Here is a 22,686-nt window from a genome sequence, read left to right as displayed (position 1 = left end):
AGAAATTAAAAGGAGAAATATTCAGTTTTAGAATCAAAAAATGATCTTGAGAGATTTATTTTAAATTGGCCATTGAGTTGAACACCTTCAAGCCTAGCTGGATGAAGAACATTTAAAGGGACAACAAATTAGTAGGACGTTTCGCCATATGCATGAGATAAATAAAAAAGATGTCAGGAGAAGATGAGACACAACAATATTCCTTCATTAAAAACAACAGATATGCTCTTCAGTGGACATAAACGTTGAGTGCTCAGGTCACTTGAATTGTAATACAGTAGTTCTAACATTGCATGAGTGCACATCTGCGGCCACAGATTACATGGTACAAAAAGGAACAATGTCATATGTGTGTGGGTGTGTGTGCTCTATTATGACATTGCATAATGTCTACACTGGACAGGCAACGGTCTCAGGATTTGAGACGTTTTGCAGCGGAACACCCAGCAGATAAAGAGCTTGTTCCTTTTTCCACAGCAGCATACAGTATGAAACTACAATGTGTGTGTTACCTTCATAATAATATCTAAATGAATAATCGATAGGCTGAACAGAACAGCGGAGTAGTTTCTATACGAACAAGGCTAAATCCTGCTTATTTAATGCAAGACTTGAAGTCAAGGCTAAAATCTACCACTTTCTTAATTAAACAAAAAAAAAGTTGACTTAGAAAAATTAACTGATTTCTCCCTCCCAGGTCCCCAAAATAAATTACAACAATAGCAACAATGAGTATACTGTTAAACAAAAAGAAAGAAAAAAATACAACTTTAAGATTATGTACATAATGTATCTATAATTACAACTGCTTCCTTTTTTCTCCTAGATACAAGCAAATGAAACAAAAATTTGGCAAGATGTCCTATGTTACAATAAAAAGGACATTTTGTCCGCAAAGATATGAACACAGATAATTCCTATGTTAGAAAATATATTGCTTCCTGGATATTTTCGAGGTGAAGACTTGAGACACAAACAACGCAAATGAAGGAAATTTGCTGAAATCTGATCATGAAAGACTGCAGTGTATTACTAATCATCGGGCTCCTTTTGTTTCTCTTACAGTCCCCCTATTAGAGCTTTGTCTTTGACTCCAACGGGGTTTGTTTACGTTGTAAACACTTTAACATAACAGGTGCTACCTGACAAAAAAAAAAGCCAGTATCATGGCAGCTCTGGATTTACCGAACTTCTACAAACAGCACAAATGTCTCCTCTTCTCTTTCTCAGAAACAATGCGCTGAGTTTATGAAAGACACGGTTAGAATTTGACTCAGCAGAACATGATGCAATGTTTGAGATGAATAAACATATTTTGCAGGAGCCTTGAGCCGATGATTGTCCAAAATAAACACAGTCTGATGTCAACAGACATTTGTTTTGCCAAAAAATGTCTGATTTGTTGGCAAACTAAATCAAGAATCAAGAAAGATGTATTTTGTTCTCTTATGGATTGATTTTGACAACTCCTTGATGTTGTTTTTGAACCACAACTGTCTACACCGCTGTAAAGGGTCAATGTTACGACCAACAAAGAAATTTAGATGGCAGACATTCCCGCATTATCACTAAAGGTAGAAGAAATCATATCAAATATCAGGTAATGACAGATATAAACGACAAGGACCTCATGTCCTAGGAGCTTCAGAGGTCCAATGGCGCCCTCTTGTGTTTGAGGGGGGCAGGCATTGCCCCAGACAATCCTTCCCAGCTGAGCGCGTAACGGAATCTGGTCAGTCAATTCAAAAACATACTACTATAGGCTCACTTTGAGCCACGCTCGGTCTCTTTTTCACTCCTTCATAGTTAAATCGTCAAGTTGGCAGAGTCAATGTTAGCTCTATACTTCAGTGGAGAAGAGGATGCTCTGTCGTTTACTGTCTGGGGTGGGGATCGTCTCCAGCTGGAGGAAATACAGCAACACCTGGACCTGCAAGGAGATAGGAAAAGGAAGAGAGACAAATGAGGTTTTGGTTGTTCAACCGTGCAGCTAGCGGAGCACCTTTTGTTTTAGAATAAAAAGCTTCACAAAATGTAAGGACAAAAATGCCAGAAGAAGATCTGTGTGGCTTACCTGGGCCATGACTTCAAGCGACCAGCTGTCCCCCATACTGATGGGTTGGGTGGGATTAGCGGGGATTTTACTGTCCTTCTCAGAAGGCCTCAGCAAGGTCGGACCAAACACCGTTGCCAGGTTGTGGAGAGACATCTTGTTGACGTTTTCCTTCTCTGCCACCCTGAGGAGAAGAGGAGTCCATTAATGGCGTAGAGAGATGAAAAGAGCACAAGATGGGTCTGTGTGTTGAATATCAGAGATGCTAAGAGTTTAAATGCAACAGTTAATGCAACAGGTAGCAGTTTCCTTACAAACCGCGAATCCCACATTGGACAATTTTCTCTATTTTCGAACATTTCATAGTCTATTCAACTATTAATCAATAAAAATAATCTACAGATTAATCCATTACAGATTAATCAACAACAATGCTAATCATTTTATTATTTTACTTAGCCTATCCAACATACTGCTAGCTAATGGCCCTACCAACACAAATTAAACTTTCCCCATAGTTTTGCCTTTAAAGAAATATCAAATTTAACAATGAAAGATAAATAGTTTTCTTCTTATGACTCTACATCTTTAAATCTCCTGCGCAGAAATTCACATTTTCTTGATAATTAAGGCAGCTATAACATTGCATTTTCCATTTTACAAAATCATGCCATTTTGAGAATAGCATGTTATGTCACCGTGATTTTTGGAGTTTTTCTTCCATGCAAGTTTGAAAAATCATATCAACATTTAGATAACAAAAGGGACAAAAAAATGAAATTAAAACCTTTCTGAAATATTAAGTTATGTACATACACTTGTTTGCAGTTGGAGGCAACTCTTGTATATTTATGGCTTTTTGTAGTGCATGTATCTTTTTTATTAGTTTTCTTTGGTGTATGTGGGCATTCCTGTCTACATTTTATGCAAACATGTGTGTTTACTTACCTCTTCAGGTGATCCAATAGGAAAAGGAATGTGACCAAGTTGGGTTCTGGCAGCGACAGCAGTAAGTTCAACATACAGCTCTCTTTGGCAACACTGTCAGACAGGGCTGCAAGGAACCAAAGGAATTGAGTTTTTACATATCCTGCAAATGAACGACTTGCTCTGGCTATGTTTGGGAATGGTGATAGTTCTGTGACTTACTGATGCCGCCTGCAAAATTGGGGTAAAGCTCGTCAGTGAAGAGCGGTTCTGGCAGCTCTCTGAAGTACAGCTTCAAGGTCCCAGCAATGGCATTGACGTCCATCTCACTCATCATCACTGACACATCTTTATGATCTGCAGGAGAGACACAAGAACAACATGAAGAAAGGAGGTTGAGCCATGACAAAGGAAGATGATAAGACGGGGAAACACCTCGGCACAAGCAGCAGTCGTCATGCGTCTTCTCAGATTCTGACAATGTCAAAAAAAACACACACTCCACACAAATACTTTCACAATTAGCACACACAGAATATAAGTTCAAAAAGATTTAGTTCCAAAATTTGGTTAGATCATTTCACATCAGAGAAAACACCTCATGTTAACTCACAGTTAGACACAGATTTACAATAATGATCACCTGAGCAACAGAAAGAGAAAAAAAGGGTTTCCATCAGGTGACGGTCAATTAATCCTCTCAGCCTTCTTTCCTAGAAATGCATGGCAGTCGCAGTATTATAACCCCAATAGGGGAATATAAAGACAGTAAATATTGTACATGTTCAAATACAATATCATCTTTTAGTACTATAACTATGTTTCAGTTTACCTGCCTTCTATGAAGGTTTAGGGATCTTAGAACAAGTCTACTTAATCTAATTGGAATAGGAATAAGAATTCCTTCATGAAATTCCAACACATACACACCAAGGATATTAACAGAAATACGGTCACATTGACACGTTTACAAGTGAAAAATGAAATACAACGCTTTTTGACTATATTAGATGAAACTTGCAAGGTATACTCACTGGTGTCAAAGGCAGTCTTCAACGCCTGGATGTCAGTGGCCACCCCTGATACTCGGTAGATGCCCACCTCCTCCATACCCCTCCTTTCAATCTCCTCTAGGCACTGACGGACAATGTAGGGCACCTTGGAGCGCTCTCGCCTGTATGGAGACAAACATTAATGATCACCAACAAGCCATTTATATCAAGTGAAACCAACCGGCAGAAAAATACTGAATAAACAACGAGGCACTAAATGTTTTGTTTATTGAAAAAAAAAAAAGAAGATCAAGAAAAGAACAAGGCTCAAAGCTGTGTTTTGCATTGTTATGGCTACTGGAAGGACTTGCAGTTAGCTCTGACTCTTTGCATGTGTTTCTGTAGAAACATTGTACCTATAGCGCTAACTGAGTTTTGCTGGAAACCTTGTTGTTATCCTTATTTAAGCCACTCATTAGCAACAATGGCCAAAAACACACTGACACATAACGCACTGATGCTTCTACTACATTTTTTCTCCCCCTTTCTCTCCCTTTTCCTTCTTTGACCAAAGAAATTAAGCTGGCAACAAGTTAAATTAAACAAATATTTAAGTGTTAAGTCTGCAAGTGGGAAATAAATGGCAGGCTGCTTGTAATGCATATGATGCATTACAAGCACAAGATGAAGACACAAGATGAAGCTATAGTTACACCATACAATGCATTTGATGTTTTGCTTTGGAATATGGTGATGGTATATGGTGATCAATAACGCAACATATACATGTTTTTATTTTATTTTTTACTGTCTGTAGAGCGAATTGGCAAATGTGACACGCAGCAACATAAACTGTAAGAGACACGTGAAATTTAAACCATCAGCCTAACATTATGAGATTTGAGGAAAAAAATTAAAAAGATTAGCATATCCATACAAGAAGAGGAGGCCAAAAGTCGAGCCCTGAGGAACGTCACTAGAGAATACAAATGTGCCATTGATGCCTATCAGACCATTAGAAGGAAGGGTAAATGGAGTTTAAGGGTACAGTACAGTACAGTGTGTTAAAATGTCAACTTACTTGGTCACTGTGGTGATCTTGACTCCAAACACACCCATGGGTTTCCGCGAGGGCATCCTCTTCAGGCTGAACTCTCGGCTGGTGAACTTAATGGAGAGTTTAACCTCAATCTGACACAAGAAGAAAAGAGCTTTGTGTTAAAACAGGTTTGCCTGTTACAGTGTTACAAGCCTCTGCAATGGCTTTCCATGATCTTGAGGAAATCCTAACGTGTTGAAACCAGATGTAGTCTTTAAAGAGAAATCCACTGCTAAACCACTTCCCTGAGATTGTTTTCTCATTGCTGTATGAAATTCCGCCAGATGCATGTATTTTCGCCGATGTCCGTTACCTTCTGCTTTCTTTGTGGTAGAATTTTAAACTCCGGGGGATTTATGAGAACTATGGTTAACTGCCCAGACTATCTGTCCAGTCTGAGTTTTCTCACGCATGACTTAAACAACTTTTGAACGTACACAAGGTGCTCCAAAACAAGTTCCTTCCCGAGGCTATTTTGCAGCAGCTCCGTCAGAGCTTAGCACTGTGATTGGTTTAAACAAATGCCAATAAACAAATTCCATTTTCAATTCAATTTTATTTATGGTATCAATTCATAACAAGAGTTATCTCGAGACACTTTACAGATAGAGCCCGTTTTCCCACCCATCCCAGAATGCTGTGTGGACTAGCCAGACCCTCCTCTGCACCGTGGAGGACGGTCTGGCAAAGTGAGACTAACTATAATATAAATGTGAGGCTCTATTGAAACTAAGTAACAATGACGCCTTGATAATTATCAAATATGTCAACTTTGTAAACATGAGGGGAGGAAATACAGGAAAGTTATGTAAAAATAGAAGAGGTATAATAAATGTTCTCACCCCGTTCATGGGAATAACCGTTCTCTGCCAGTCTTTGCCTTGGAGAGTTGGAGGGTCAAGCTGGTAGAGGCAGCACAAAAGGACACATGCATGTTAGCATATATTGGGTGATATTACATTGAAACTAAAGAGATATTTCATCACATCTCCCACAGGTCAATAGTCATACTAATAACTCCGATTTGCAGTGCTGAAATATAACTACATAAAAGTAGTACATTTACTCAAGTAATGTACTGAAATACAATTTACACTTCCCGCTATATTCTACTTCTACTCCACTACATTTCATAGGCAAATAATGTTCTTTTCACCTACATTAGTTTTGCAGCTATACTTGTTGCTTTTCTAAAGGTATAGTTCGTAGTTTCTGTCTCCCCCATGAGGAATTCTAAGTAATGACAACAATTCTGTCGGCGCATCCACATGACACAAGCCTTCACCCCCACCCCTCCCCCACACAGTGGCTAGATTAAAAAAACATGATGGAGTCTTGAGAAGAGGTAATTGTCTCGAGTTTTTGTGCACGAAAGTTGCCGGACGTACAAACATGAACATAGCCGTACTTAGAAAGAGAGCTGTGTGGAGTTGATAGTCTTGATTAGCTTTGTAGCTACTTTTTTGGCAATCACTTGAATGTAACGATCATTCACTATTATAAAAAAGTAACACACTTAAGCTTTAAGATTTACTTATTTATTTAGATAATAATTTTGTACTTTTGCAGTAGGATGTGAATACTTCTCTCACCACTGCCCATTTGTTTGCGTGTCTGTTAGCTCTTCAGGATATTTTAAACATTTTTGAAATTAAGGAAGGTTATAGGCCATGGACAATGGTCTCACTATTTTCTTATGAACCGCTGCAACTACTTGGATTTTTTAAAATGTTTATTTGTTTTGCTAGCACTAGGCATTCTTATGTCCTATTCAATCATGTCAACAAAGCAGTTCATTAAGTTATAATTGCATCAACAGTATAAAAATCTTTCCTCTATCAAAGTAGAATGTGTTCAAAGGTGGGTTTTGGTTACGTTACATCCCTTTACTGTATTTGTCTAAATATGACAATCTGATTTTTTTAAAGAGCCTACATTAACACAAAAACACACTCAGGTCTAAAGAGACATGCCAAATGGGGCAATAAAATCACACACATCTTGGCACAACAAAACAAACACACACACAGTTTACTGTAAGTTGTGTGTTTACCCAGACTGAGCCCCATCTGGTTATGTGCAAAGCTGGATCATGTTTCTCATAACTGAATCTTTTGCTGATAAGTGCTCTTTCATTTGAGCCGGTTATCTACAAAGAATTACATTCCACTTAAAACAGCAAACCTCATTTTGCTTCCTAATACAAATGTTTTAAAAGCTTAAGATTTTGGCCAACCAACATGTTTTTAAGATGTCCAAAAAATCACAGATCTGTATGTGTTGGGAGAAATAAATAATTGCACTATATTAGCATGTGTCAGAAACACATTTAGGTAGGTTAATGGTAATTTACACCTGGATGGTATGTTAGGCTACCTGACACTGACAACTTTATTTTATTCTAGACATTTATTTAGTTGGTAAACCAGTGAAACTGAGCAGTAATCGGTGAGATTTATCAGCCACTCTGGCTTCTGTTGAAGATGAAAGTGGCAGTTTCTTGCCCTGGATTTATGTCTTGTGAGCAACTTTCTCACCACTCTGGCTGGTTTATTTGAATGACATCATCTATTAAGAATTGATCATGTCACAGGTTTACCAAAGGAACCACTAGATGGAGTATGTGACTGTAATTCACAGTTTGGCAGACAAAGAGACTTGTCCTATTGGGGATGGCTACTGCAATTTGAACAGGGTTCAGGATACAGGCTGCTTAAAATAAACACTGCTCACATGAATTCCGTGTGTGCATGACACAAGATGAAGCTATCGTTACACCATACGATGTGTTCTATGGTTGGTTAATTTAAATATCACTCATGTAAAAAGAGAACTTAAGTATTTTCTCTAAAAGTTTGGTATTCAGTGTTTTAAATTCTGATTTGGTTTATGAACCAGGTGTGAGACACACAAAACAAGGTTTTCTGACACACACACACACACACACACACACACACACACACACACACACACACACACACACCTGCCCTGATGTGGGTGGTGGAGTAAGAGAAGGTTTTTGTAGGCTGTGAATAAAAGAAGAGCCTCATGTTTCTGACTAAATCTTTCCATCTCTCTGTATCTCCATCTCTCTCTCTCACTCTCTTTCTCCTGTATTTTTGCATTCCCTCTGTTGATTTCATGAGTGACACTTGGCATTATCCTGCAGGCTGGCGTCATCTTAGCAACCTAATCACCTGCTATCTAGATAGGCTATCAACCTGTGATCAGCCTGTCTCACGACCAGGCTGCTGAGGATAGTGGCTGTGTTTTTTTTTTTCCCAATCAGAGAAGCATGAAAATAAAAGATTTGCGTCATTCTATCAAAAATGCTGCAGATCATCATCCTCATGACATGCACTGAACAGCATAGTGTAACCACTATAACAATATAACCAACCCCCACCCATCCATTACATATGAGTGTAATTCATCTAATCAGCCAATTTATACATCATGCTCAGTTTAAGTTATTCACTAAGCAATAATATGGATTTCATGCTGTGGCAGCGATGGTGACATAACTGCCTATCAGTAATGAGTCATGTTGGGTCTGTTGGGGAGTGGGGGGAGGGGGAGGGGGGGAGAGGGGTGACGTAATGTCATACCGGGATCTGTCCTTTCCCCATGATGCGATCTGTGCTCTCTCCATCCTCTTTGTTCTGCTTGGTCTTGTTGTAACACTTCTCATAGCAGAGCAGTCTCAGGGTCTGAGAGCCCTCCAGCTCAATCTCAAACTCCTGAGGGGAAGCAAAAACACCAAAGTACTGTATTTGTAGGCAGATTTGCAAAAATGTCCAAGATTTCCTTGAGTACAATGAAACTAATAAAGATGAGAATATCAAGAATGGCGATATACCTCCGGAAACCCTACAACCTCTGCCTCCACCATACATTTGATTTCATACACAACTGACCAACATTTTGATTCTGTAATTGTATACGGGAGCACTCTGCATATGTTTTGCACATCGTTCTGAGGCCCACACTATGTTGGTTCACTTAGCATTTGGACAGATGTGAGTCATCATCAGCAGCTCCTCGTTAGCTGATATTATTTCCACTCTGGTAAGCAAAATCCTCAAAGAGTCTTTGGGTCCATGATGGAAAACTGATTCCACAGACTGCTCCTCTGCCTCTGTGGTGCTAACCTTCAACATCCAGCTGTGCCATGTACAGGAGTTCCCATTTATTTGATTGTTTGTTTGTGAGTCTGCTTGCACACATATATGGTATGCATAATGTGTGTGTGTTTTTGCTATACGTCCGCAGGGGCTTCCTCAAAAATGGACAACTAAATGATTACAAGACCAGATGTCAGATACATGACAGGCAGGACAAACTGTTCCAAGAAGGAAATGTGTTCATGTATGTCTTTGTTAGTGGGAAAGAAACAAGCATCCTGATATGGTTTTCCAATAAAGGAAATGTAACATCTTACAAATATCAGCATATATAGCAATTCCATTTTTGTGATTTAGTAATTAGACCGTTAAAAATATCAAGTATTTCATAATTGACTCATAATTGACACCTCTATTATCTATACGTACTCTGCAGGGACATTTTATTCCAACTGCAATATCTACAGTTGCAGGATGTATTGTGACGGTGTCTTACCTCGTTCCATTTGGGTTCAGTAGTGTATCGGTACACTCTCGTCTTGGCTTTATTTGAAAAGAAGCCAAAGGAATCCACCTCCAATGTGCAGTAGAGATCTGATAAAGAGGAGAGGATTGAAAAGATACAACATTTATAATGGCTACTGAAGTGTTCTATGTGAAGCATTACAGTACTGTAGCAATCAAGCTGAATGTGAGATGTTATCGCCAGAAAGCAAATTAGGAATGAATTCAATATGTCAAAATGTGTTTCATGCAAGCGTTATGTAACTTAGTAAATATACCAAACGACAATCATAAATAAGTTACTTCTAATGAATTAAACGGACATTTAAGTAGTGAAACTTAAAAAATAACCTCAAATAAAAGTTAAGTCTGAAGGAAACACATACTTCCAAAAGTCTCCACCGGAGACTGCTCTGTGATCACATTAAAGCTGAGCTTGCTCAGTAACTCATTTTGTCTGATTATCTATATTTTCTGTTGTGTGCGTGAAGGCTAAAGGTGAGGGACTCACTCAAGCTCTGTTTGAGGCCAGAGGCAGAGTGGACAATTACATTCAGAAACCCATGGAGACCGGGGGATTCATCCTCTGGAAAAACAAAGAAAAAAGAAAAAAGACAGCGAAAGGGGATTAGAAAAGCATGCGGATCTCTGTTTGTTTTGGAGCAGAAACGAACAGGGAAGGAAGCGACAAAACAGCCTTGTACAGTATAAAACACAAGGCTTAAAACTTTCTGTTTACTTTTTATTCCCATCTGAATTACAACTATTTAAACTAAATCACGGGGGCAATTTCTCTAGCATTTCATGGTTAATAACAGAGCTGCCACACAGAGACAAAAATATGAAGTCAAGCAAGTGTAAAAGTGTAACCACACAGCTACACATAGAGCCACAAACAGCTTATAATTACACTGTGGAAATATCTACTAAATTCTATCATATGATGAGGACAACTTTATTTTAGTAAACAGGATTTGAGTGTTAAAAACAACTTTTAAAACTTAAAAAAATGAGTACCTTACCTTCTTTGTTAATGCTAAGTGGAATGTGGTGGACAGTCTGCAGTTTGACACAGGAGTTGGTTAACATTTGCAACTCCATGGAAGTCAAGGACGAAGTTTTCAAACCTTTAGCGAAGACAATAAATGTAGACTGTAAATGATAATGTATATCGGTTTCCCTTTCTCCATCAAGTTTCTGTGCCTAAAATGTTCTTCACGAATAAAAAATGAAAAAAATCTTGATTTGTAGACATTTCTGGGACACTTACATTTCTTCTGCTGCTCCTTCATTAACTCCCTCCACTCTGCACGTTCATAGTCAGACGAAATCAGGAAACTATAACTCTGAAAACAAAAGAACGGCTGTTACTTCATCACTGATAAATCTGGTAAGAGGCAGACTGATCAATTTAAGAGGACACTTGTCATCTGTGCTAATATACGTATTGTTTTAAAACATTCTTTTCATTTTTATTTTGTGTACCCATTCTTAATGTATTGTGCTTAGCAAGTTTTACCTACTGACCACTGTTGGTATGTGATGTGTGTGGCATACTGTGTTGTGTTGCTGGGTATAAGAACTTTACACTGATGTTATGGCCAAATTAAGTTCCTATTTACAGTATATACTGTATATGTATATAAATAAAAATAAAGTTCATTGAATTTAATATTGAAATTTAAACTCTGCACTTATATCCTGAACACATATACTGACACAAGAGATTCTAAGCAAGAGACGGATCAAGGAGAATGAATTTTTAGCAGCAGGAGGAGGGTGATAGGGCAGAAATGGTGATTAAGTTGGAGGGTTCCATCACCTTGCCATTCTTGTTGTAGACTCTGATGGGCATGCTCGGAGACGTTAACAGGAGCAGAGATTCCTGTTCAGACAGCTTCTTCCTGAGACGGTCGATGACTTTTGAACCCTTGTTGGCTCTCTGAAATCACAGAGGTGAAGGCTTTTGACTGTGTGTTTATATTTGTGTGGGGGAACCTTGCCTTTATCACCTTACATGGGAAGAAATGTTATATCCAATAAGTCGTATGAAACACTTTTAAAATCCCAGAGGACAAACTTTGCACTGTTGTCAATCTAAAAAATGTGGACTTTTTTTCATGGTTCCTGAACAGATTTGGTGAAACAGTGTATCAACGCTACCTTCTCTCTCTGAATCTCGCTGCGGAGGTGTGAGATCTTGACCTTCATGGCGTCAAGCTCTTCATCGGGAACCTGGGGGATGGAAAGTGGCTCGGTCTCCTCGGGGCCCTGGAAGGTCAGCTCAGTCAGGGGGATGTACCACTTACTGTCATACTGTTGGTTTTTACTGCAGTGGGAGAGAAAAAACGGGAGTGGATGTGAAGGAAGTACAAAAGTAGTGGATTGTTAAAGAAAGATAGACTGGATGAATGGGGGGGGGTTAATCTTCGAGTTGTTGTACAATTTGAAGATTGTACAACTATTAAGAAGCATTTAGTCTTTTTTTATTTAGAAAGATCTATTTCTATTGAAGTAAATAACATGATATAAGACCAGCAAAGTGTTGAATAGTAAGATGTCAGTGTGTGAGAAATCTTGTGTTACTCAGGTCTCAGAAATCTCATTCAGTGTGATTTAAGCCAAAGAAATATATGTCAGTTTGAGCCTAATTTATTTCAAACTATAATGACATAAAATTTGAGATATCTGACAATCTTTTGTTCGGCTGCAAAAATGTTGGTAATCTATGTATTGTGGTGTATTTCACTGTGGCGGTCACTCTTAAAAAAGCAGACAGTTTTCTTACCCTCCGATCTGTTTCTTCAGTTTGGCACAGAGCAGCAGATCAGTAAAAAGGAAGACATGCCGCAGCTTCCTGGCTCCCTCCACCAACTCCACCATGAAACTGTCCCTCAGAAGCTGACGGCTCTATGGCAACAACAACACCAGACAGAAAACAGTTAGTTTGCAGAGCCTTTGTATTGGTATACATGCCATAGATGAATGCCTTCTCATCTCTTCCCACCTTAACATTCCTGTTTTACCAGCAAGAAACATAGATGAGACAAGGGAAAGAACGGAATGGAGTCTCATCAAGGAAGCCACGGAGACTCCTTATCATCAAAAATGTCCGCTTCACTAAATCATCAGTGACAAAGCTCAAGTGCAACCTACTTATGTTCATTGAATGTTACACATTATTACCCAAAAGGCGTGGATGGTCTTGCATTAAATTGCACGAATTAAACAAATCACTAGATAAATGCATTTGTCATATTCTGGCATAAGCATCAATTTTATATTCTGACATAATCATCAATTTTCCATTTTTTTGAGGAATGAATGAGTTAATGGCAGACTGGGAATCACTGATGTCAGACTATGTAATGAGATGTGTAATACTGTCATATTCCAAAAGGGGGCAGTGATGTCATTTTGCAAATAAGAAAACACATTTACAAGAATGGACTGAATTATAACGGATCAGAAAAAAGCCAAACCACAACTAAGTAGTAAATGATCCACCTTCACATCCTCATAACCTTGGTTTTACTTGTTGTGCGGGGTATAGTAAACAATTAAGCAGGAGAGGTTCACTTTGAAAGACAAACTGAGAGAATAAAATGTTATATTGTGTTTTAACTCAGCAAGCAAACAGAGCAGTTATATATATCAGGGAAGGGACCTTCCATTTGTATCTTTGCTTTCATTCTTAAATTGCACATCCTGATTAATTTTGATTATTCTACAAGTTTCAAGCTGATTTCACCCACGTTGCCTTCAACATTTTGCTTGATTGTACCTATTTATTTGAGGTAATTACCTGATATTTTTCATCACACTTCATCATAGATAGATAACAATGTATTTAATTCAGGATCAAATCATTAAAGAGTATGCACTGCTTGCTGACAACATTTGACAAGGGGAATGACAGCTTATGGGCTATAACTTTATCAATATGTAGAAAAAAAGAGTTTTACAGTCCATACAAACCCTACAGACCTACAAACCAAACAAATCAGAAAGTATTGATGTCCACCAAAATCTACTAAAACAAAATCTGTTTTACTTCCGTCTCACTTCCATGTTGTTCTAGGGGCCACACCAGCACTCAACCAAGCCAACCTTGTAACGCCATGGCAGCACGGCCATGCCGTGCAACATCCCACTTGTTCAGGAACAATCACATCCCTATCTTCATCTTTGTGCCCTCCTTTCCCCCTTTCTCCTCTCCTCTCCTCTCCATCATGACCACACAGCTACTGTCACCGCCAGAACAGAAGTGAAGTGGAGCTGATTGCTTGTGTAGGAAAGGTTTATGTGCTTACAAAAAAACCTGACTGGACATCTGCTTGCAAAGAGGAGGATCATACTGTGTCACTCAGTGTTAATGCTTGTGCATGATCGAGAGGGTGAACGGAGGTGAGCAAGACAAAGAGAGCCTGAGAGTACCACAAAGGGGAAGTAAATGGCTGAAAGAGACAGTAGAGAAAGAGAAAGTGGAAAGAAGAAATGAGAGAGACAGAGTAACTCCCAATTGGAATACATAGCATGCTGCAGTTTCTGACTGTACCCAACGCAGCCCCACTGCAGTCATCTGTTGTTGAGACATTCGTGCACAAGCACTTGCAAGCACGCATAAAGATGCAGCGGATTACAATTACTATTTTAATTCCCAAAATAAGGATTCAATTTCCATTGGTGGATGTAATTATTCATTACCAGCTAGATAATGAAGCCTGCAATGATGATGACCTATGATAGAGAACTACCAGATAAGTTGCCTTCTTTCTCTATGGCATTTTTCTCTAATTGCAACTGGCATCCTACACCTGTCAGACCAATGCACACAACAACTCATCTCATGATCTAGTTTATGATGTAACATAGACTTAAGTCCCTGGTAAGTATTAACTGTAATTATCATCTTTCAGGCTTAATCTTTGGGTTTTGGGACTGTGCCACAAGAACAGCCCATCTATGAAGTGTTTCCACATGCAGTGCAATCCCCTTGAGGATATTTCCTAACTAGAATATTAAACAAGTCTCCATGTTGCTTGTCTATGTTACTTCCATCAATTGACATTCTATCATGTTGATCTATTTTTAGGACAAGTTGCCTACTATACAGTAGTTAGAATAAGACATTGGTCAGACTGCTCTGCTTAGTTTTGGCACATTACTTAATTAAAACAACCAACTGAAGGAAGGAGGAAACCTGAAGCTATACTGTGAGGCAATACATGTACTGTATATTAAAAGCACCAATGTATCAGTCCAATTGGCCTTTATCATGGATCCTGGATTTGTTGTTTAAATGGCATTTAATCCATATGTAAAATAGAAATAGATACATACATTACACACCATTTACTAATGAACGGGAATGCAGTTACTTTTGCAGTTATTTAGTCATAAACTAAAGAATTGGAAAATCTAAAATTTGGTACAGGTGCAGTAAATATTTCCCTGGATTTGACCTTTGAACGGCTAGTGTTAATGACCAAAGTCATTAGGATTCCTTAAATTTGAATGGCTGAGACATTTCACTAAAACCCTAGAACCCCCCTCAGATGTCAACCTCATGGTGGCAACAGTATAAAGGAAAAGACAGGAAGCTACATCCTCTACCTGTTCATGTCAGATTTGCACTACATTAGCCTGTCATTGTACAGTTTTGTGTGTTATACTTCTATCTCTTTTTATATTTGTATAATTACTTATTTCTTCTGTCTGTATTCTCCTCCTCCAACTTTTTTTTTTACTTTTCAAAGAGTTACTGTGCCCAGGCTGTTTGCCCAGCCAGCTAGTGTTTGCAATATGCTTTTTTCCACACTGTGTGCAGCAGTGATGTAGCGTGGCACTATGGTACCACTTTACATCGCCAGTTACTTTGGTCACAAGTATGACAGACCACACCTGACCACACAGCTGTGATGTTGGGTTTATACCTTTAGACCAACAGAGGCCAGTTCAGCTATGTTTTTGCTCCTTCCAAAAGTAGTGTGGACTTTTAATATAGATGGTAATTAGAGGAGACACCAAACTAAGAATGCCGTTCTCTAATTATCCTACAGGAAAGTACAAGATTAGATTAGGTTGGATTACTATACAAAAAGTACCCTAACTACAAAACTATAAATGCTGAATCATGCGGCTTAAAAATGAAAGGTCAGCAGATTTGTTGCACATTAGATTTGTCTTCACTTACAGGTGGATGAACTGGACTTCAAATGACCCAGTGAGAAACTACGCAGCCCATCAAGCTTCAATAATAATCCTCTTCTCCACTGATCTCATGATGAAGCGATAAAATAAAGGGAGGGAATTAACAGGCTTCTAATTGTGTGGGAGTGAATGGGAATCGGGATAAAGCAAGACTGGCCAACAAAATCAGCTGTTTAACCTGCATATTTTAATCTGTCAATACAAAATCCTAAATAAAGGTTCTGACTCCATCAAATCAGAATTCAGAGATTATGATTATTCATTTTTGAATCAGAAAATAAACAGAAAAGTGTGTAAAAACAATAGCCTAAATAATGCTGTTCTAGGGAGTTTTATTATTTTTACACTGACTGAAGTTTATTGTTTTATCTTTGAGTGCAGACACATATTCCAGTTCATCAGTAATATGATGAATTCAAAAAATGTGCTCACGCTGCTGCTTTGCTTTGCTACTGGGGGGAAAGCATCCTCAACAAACCAGCTGTCTCAGCGCATCAGATGAGATTTTCATAATATCGAACAGCCAGTAGGAGAAATGTGACTTTATCTACAGTATTTCTCGAAATAGCTGAAAGAAACATCAGCTGCACCAACGTGGAAGGAGAGAGACGTGAGGCAGAATGTAGATTAAATATTGACCATCTTCTAGAGGAGCTGAGAGCGTGTGCACAAGTAATGGGACACATTTCCAAAACAACCGTGTTTATTTTTAGAAGACACGCTCGGAGGGGCTTCTCGGCACTTCTCTGCTATTGTGTATTTTGTAGTTGTATATGTGTAAAACAATTTGTGTGCATGGGGACCAGTTATGATAGAGAGACACACACACACACCAGGAGCACATCTTTCCCACAAGCAAACAAAGTCAAATGAGGAGGTGAATTAAGAGTTAGGCAGCACCATCATTTGCATTTTAATTCAGCAGCTTGTGTTTGTCCCCTCCCCTTCTCTGGCTGGGCCAGGGCCTCTGGGGGCCACTCGTACTGCTCTGCTCCTGCATGCCTCCACTGAACAAACCACAGGTTATTACTACTGAGTATGGAGGGTAAGAGTGACACTTTGGCACTCCTTGAATTGTCTAAATTTCAGGTCAGATCAGTAATCAACAAAAGGGTTTCCCACACCCTTGAATCATTGAACTCTGAGAACGGACAGATCAACACTATGCTAATGTTTGTAGACCCAGTGTTCCTTTAACATTTCTGATACTACAGGTACTTCAGAGCATTGTGTGCAACCAAACAAATCTTCAACACTTAAATTAACAAAAAGAAAGTTCTGCAAAATGTGTGAGCCCACTATCATGATCAGCAACTAAAAGCTACTGTATACATTTAATACATTTAATTTTGCCTACACAAATTCTGCACTCATCAAATTTGTGTTGACATCACATGGATAATATATAATGAGGGCATCTTTTTTACTAAGTTAAATCATGGTAAATCAATTAAAGGCAAGGAAAAGTACAGCTAACACTGTAACAATATTAATTTGCACAGAGATTGTGGAGAGGTCAGAGAATGGATTCAGCTTTAGCAGACTGACCATTTAGGAGGACGAGGGAGTGCTGACTTGGTAACTCTAATTACTTGATCATTTAATGTAATTAGAGATAATAAAACAGCATTACAAACACATCTCTACTAGACTTTCTTATTCGATGCAACATCAGCTTCCCAACTTTACAGGTAAAGACAGTATCTTTTTTTTAAGGTTTATTTTTTGGGGCTTTCCTTGCCTTTTATTGACAGGAGAGCTTGAAGACAGGAAAGGGGAGAGATAGGGTGGATGACATGCAGCAAAGGACCACTGGTCGGACTCGAACCGCTGCCCAGGGACTCAGCTTACATGGGGTGCACACTCTACTGGGAGATCTAGAGGTCGCTCCAGCGACAATCTTTGGACGCGAGTTATACGTCGCAGCTCAGTCGATGACATGTAGACAAAAACCTCAGGCATAGATACTCTAAGGTGTCATATAATGAGCGCCATTGATTTCCATGTGCTGCTTTCATGTAGGCATAATAAATATTTCATGACTGGTGTGGAGGTCTGGACGACTTGGATGGAACTAGGCCCTGCAGGGGTTGGAGGGGGAAGTTTGTGTGTCTGGATGAGTGTGCATGTTCAAAGGCAAACAAGAGATAGAATGCAAGTGAATTAAACGGATTAAGAATATGTGTGTGTGTGTGTGTGTGTGTGTGTGTGTGTGTGTGTGTGTGTGTGTGTGTGTGTGTGTGTGTGTAAAGGGTGGGGTAATGACCCCCCGTGAACAGAGGGAGGAGCCGGCACAGCCTTCTCCATTTATGAATAATTACTTGGAACCTGACAGTCAGAGCAGACCAGTGGCTCATTACAAGGCATTATGTACGGCAGTGTCACGCAAGCTATCAATCAAGAGGTGTCCATTCATGTGCGTCAAGTCATCTCAGGGGATGACAGAGACAGTGGGGGGTAGGTTTTGAGTGAGTGAGTGAGTAAGTGAGTGTGTGTGTGTGTGTGTGTGTGTGTGTGTGTGTGTGTGTGTGTGTGTGTGTGTGTGTGTGTGTGCACGCTTAAGGGGAGATGGAGGGATGGTAAGCCACAGGAGAGAGACAGAGCAAACAGAGAATCACCCTCAACAAGGCAACCCTGGTATGACCATATAAGGGCATGGGCTCTGCTTTAGGCTGCAGATTGGCGGCAACTTCATGGTTATTTAGTGGGCGGGGTTATGACATCATCATGCTTAACACCAGAGCTGGAAAGAGTTCAAATGAAAAAAATATTATTCTATATATTATCTTTCCTATCAGCTGTCGGTAGAGCAGTGGAGGAAACAGATTGCTTTGTATCCCCTTTGAGTCTTATTTTAGTTACAATAAGTAAAAAGTTATTACGGGACAGTCTGTATAAATCAGAATTTGATGTATTGTTAGTTGCTGCCGTTCATAGTCATGTTGTCATTGATACATAAAAAAAAACATTTATAGATGTTGTAACCCGCAACACTCCATGCTATCAGCTGTTTGAAGAAGAGCACGCCAATAAGGTATACAACTGGGCTACAGATTGGGGCTCATCTCAACTCATCAAATGTTATGTAAATCTCACCTCTCCCTTCTTAACAGTCATAGACTGCCGTCGGGGCGTCGTCTCCTCATTGATGCTGGAGAGGAAATTCTGGGAGATCCGCAAGGCGTCCTGCAGAAGCGGGTGGTCCGGGTGGCTGGTGGGCGTGTGTTTGAGCAAGTCCTGGAGTACAGCGGTAGATGGAGAAATATTAACTTTAAACCAGGTAACAAAAAAACAAACACATGATAAGGTTTATGTATGAACAATTCATATTATTATTGGTAATTACTCCTCTCCTTAATCATCTTTTCTTTTCCGTTTTAGCTTATTAATGATTAACAATGCAGCCAAACAAAACTTGTCTAAAAACAGTGCACATAGGTTATTATTTTTTCATAGTTACAATAAACTAAGCCCTGAATCCTAACAGTAAATTGTGAAATTAAGTTTAAAGACAATCTTTATCTATAACTTAACTATCATATCTTATACTATTCAGCATTGCAAATGGGTTTGGTTGGGGTTTGGTACTGATGGCAAAAATGTTGTACAGATTGTGATGGTGACAAAGCAGATTTGTAAGAAATACATGAAATAAAAAACACTTGTTGGCCGGTTGGGTTTTGATCAGCTGTGCCATGCCTATTAGGGTTAATTGTGAGCAACATGTGCAATTAAAATAAGATTTGTGATGTGACATTATTAAGATGTGTTGCTGCCTTAGCGCTCAGTCGTACTTACATGAAGTACCAACGTGCTGCGAGTCACTCTGTCCACCGGTTTATATAGTAATGCTGTACATGAAAAAGGAGAGAAACCAGACAAAATTATTATAACATGCTAATGTACTGTTCATATTTTAATTTATGTGCAGTATATTTTTTATAGATAGAATTAAGTAAACACTAGCATGATGCGATTTGTGACTGACCTTCTAGAGAGTTTTTGGCCGTCTGGTCCTTAGAATCCTTGGGGCTCCTCACCTTTAGGTTCTGTTTGGAGACAAAAGGCAGGTATAAAGAGGAAACCCCTTTTAAAAAAGACCTCTATAAAACAGTTTAGCATGTTTCAGCCATATGTTAAAAATAGGGAGGTTATTTTCCTTGCTCAAGCACTGAGGTCATGCACATCCAGATTAATTATGCCTTTTTTTTGCCATTGCTTTTCCCCTCACCATCTTGCTTAGATGGCTTAGAGTCATGCATCATTACTTAGACCATTAACAACCAACGATGATGAATTCCCCATACTGCATGTAGACACCAGCCTAACGCTAACTGGTAGAGCTCATAAAACAGAGACGAAGACTGATGGTGTACCAGAAACTGCTTGAAAAAATGTAGGAGAAGAATGTAGAAAAAAAGAGCTGAAAGACGTAGCCAGAGGTGTACATTTGATCTGTTTTATGATACAACATACTGTAGTTGAAATAAACCTCCCACAACAAGAACAATTTATAGTTATGAAACATACTTTTTAAAGGCTGCATCTGAATCCATTCTTATAGCTGCTGGAAAAAAAAACAAATGTATGACGAGAGCTTTCATTTTTCACAGTTCCCACCCTGGTTAGATTGATTGAATGTAACGCTGCTGGGAATGTAGATTACTAGTTTAAAACCACCGTCAATTTTCTTACATCAGTCTCCAAAACTAGATCGGAGGCTGAAAAATAAGCGTTTTCAAATCTAAATTGTCTAGGATAAAAGAAATTGTTCTGAGCCCTCGGAGCTGTTGGAAACTTGTGTTTGGAGAAAGGATAAATGTACAAATTCACTATGCTGTCAAGGCTCATCTATGGTCTATGTGCAGGTGATACTGAGCTCCGATTTTCCTGGTCAGCAATGAAAATGAAACCAAGCAACCTTCCTCTGCATTGTTCCCAATTTAACTGACGTACACACGTGTAACTGAACACACACAGACACACGCACACACAAAATTGCCTCTGGCTGCATTTTGTAAAGAAATATTCAGCAGTACATGCAAATTTAAATGCAGTGAAATGTTAAAAGCTGCGTGGGTGAATAATGGGAGAGCGTTTTGCAAGTACACTGAATCAGGGACAAAACTGATAAGCAGTCGGAAAATAGACCCTTTCTATCCAACACCTCTCAGAAACTGTTCCTTTTCCTAATACCACATAATTTAACACTCTACTGCATGTCAGTTATCTTTTTTCTCATCTTTGTGTGAGCATGTGAGCATGTGACGCTGCCTTTCTCTTACAAACTGTCCAGCTGCAGCAGCCGCAGATTGGGCATGTTTCAAAAAATATATCGCATATATTTTTATATTAGTAAACAGCTACACACGCCCAACTATTTTGACATAATAGTATTAGCAACAAAAACAGGGTATTGCATAGTATAGGTAGGAATTATGGAACTCCAACAAAGAATTACGTGTAGTGTTGCTGAAAATCCCACCTGTGATAAATGTTCAACAGAATAGGTACTTGTGTGTAGTCCATATCTAAATTAGATACAGCATTGCTCCACACATCAAAAACTTGTGAAACTCAATTGGATAAGTTGCTGGTATGTAGAAGGTTAAGTGTCTGACTGAATGATTTTACACGGTGGTTAAATGACCCCATAACTGAGAGATCACAGCCCCAACTACAGCAACAGCTTTGATCTCCAGCTTTCCCCACATCTGGATTATCACTTTAAATAAAAACTGGCATTTCAACCTCTTAGTTGATGTTGTTATCCACTCTTTTCTCTCTGCTTCTTACCTCGGAGATTTCAGCAAACTGTGTGTTAGCCTGGCAACACTTCTCCGCCGTCTCCACAGCCAGTTCGTAGTTATCCACAAATGCTCGGTAGACTCCAAGCTGGCTAGCCTGATGGAGAAAGAAGAGAAACAGAGGAGGTTGACATACGGAAATGTTGGTCAGTAAATGTGATTTGTGAAGAGCCTGCACTTCATCCTTTAAATACAAAAAAATAATAATAAAACAGTGAAAGTAAACTCTAAATGACCTTCTGTATAGGAGAAATAAATAGCTAGTGGACAGCACTCACTGTGCTCTCAGACAGAACAGTTCATTGTAAAGACAAGGGTGGGAGGATGGAGGTTGGGGGGATGGGAAAGAGAGGAAGGAGGAGGGAGGATGGAGGATCTATTAGCGAGGATGAAGGAGGGAGGTCGGAGGATAGAGGATGGAGGATAGGATGGAGGAGCTATAAACAAAGATGGAGGAGGAAGGATGGCGGAGGGATAATGGAGGATGAAAGGTGGAGGGTGGAGGAGGAAGTATGGACAAGGAGGATTGGATCAATAGTCCTTCTTCCTTTTAACTTCCAGCACTTTATTCCTAAACTGCTCTGAACATGAGACCAAACTACTTGAAATAGGTAGAAAGAAGAAAATGCATTAGAGATACACAAGAGACATTGGACAGCCAGACAAATAGAGGCACAGCTGCATGATGTAGCATACTCTTTATGGCCAGTAACTACAAATACCTTTGACTGAACTGTTATTATAAAGCCTCCACTTTAAGAAATATGTATAAGTGTGAAATATTGGACATCACAAATGGGAAGATCTTTACAATAGAAACTATAAAACTATAAATTACACCTTGACCTTCCCAGTGTAATTAAAATAAACAGAAACTGCAGTAGTGTGATGTATAATTGTCAAAATTTCATATCTGAGCTTTACTCCAGTCAGCTGCATGTAAGAAACTGCATATATGACTCACAGA

At 39.1% G+C, this 22,686-nt stretch overlaps 1 protein-coding gene across 1 annotated transcript in view; it reads right to left on the bottom strand.

The window, feature by feature from the left end:
* Positions 1–1,439: 1,439 nt before the first annotated feature.
* The window catches only part of bcr (BCR activator of RhoGEF and GTPase), a 72,033-nt gene continuing 50,786 nt past the window's right edge, over positions 1,440–22,686 (bottom strand). Inside the window, exons 5-23 of the mRNA XM_034895992.1 lie at positions 21,709–21,816; positions 19,901–19,961; positions 19,711–19,763; positions 19,009–19,149; positions 12,488–12,609; positions 11,863–12,028; positions 11,522–11,641; positions 10,970–11,045; positions 10,722–10,826; positions 10,211–10,285; positions 9,692–9,789; positions 8,680–8,811; positions 5,914–5,973; positions 5,054–5,163; positions 4,015–4,154; positions 3,203–3,337; positions 3,002–3,107; positions 2,075–2,237; positions 1,440–1,930 (exon numbers count right to left, since the gene is read on the bottom strand). Of these exons, the coding sequence (XP_034751883.1) occupies positions 1,841–1,930; positions 2,075–2,237; positions 3,002–3,107; positions 3,203–3,337; positions 4,015–4,154; positions 5,054–5,163; positions 5,914–5,973; positions 8,680–8,811; positions 9,692–9,789; positions 10,211–10,285; positions 10,722–10,826; positions 10,970–11,045; positions 11,522–11,641; positions 11,863–12,028; positions 12,488–12,609; positions 19,009–19,149; positions 19,711–19,763; positions 19,901–19,961; positions 21,709–21,816 (2,061 nt within the window). The 3' untranslated portion in view covers positions 1,440–1,840. The remainder of the gene's footprint in view (positions 1,931–2,074; positions 2,238–3,001; positions 3,108–3,202; positions 3,338–4,014; positions 4,155–5,053; positions 5,164–5,913; positions 5,974–8,679; positions 8,812–9,691; positions 9,790–10,210; positions 10,286–10,721; positions 10,827–10,969; positions 11,046–11,521; positions 11,642–11,862; positions 12,029–12,487; positions 12,610–19,008; positions 19,150–19,710; positions 19,764–19,900; positions 19,962–21,708; positions 21,817–22,686) is intronic.

This window comes from Etheostoma cragini, chromosome 16, assembly GCF_013103735.1.
Source record: "Etheostoma cragini isolate CJK2018 chromosome 16, CSU_Ecrag_1.0, whole genome shotgun sequence".
Classification (NCBI taxonomy): domain Eukaryota; kingdom Metazoa; phylum Chordata; class Actinopteri; order Perciformes; family Percidae; genus Etheostoma; species Etheostoma cragini.
The sequence above is the reverse complement of the archived record's forward strand: the minus strand, read 5'-3'. Positions and strand labels throughout refer to the sequence as shown.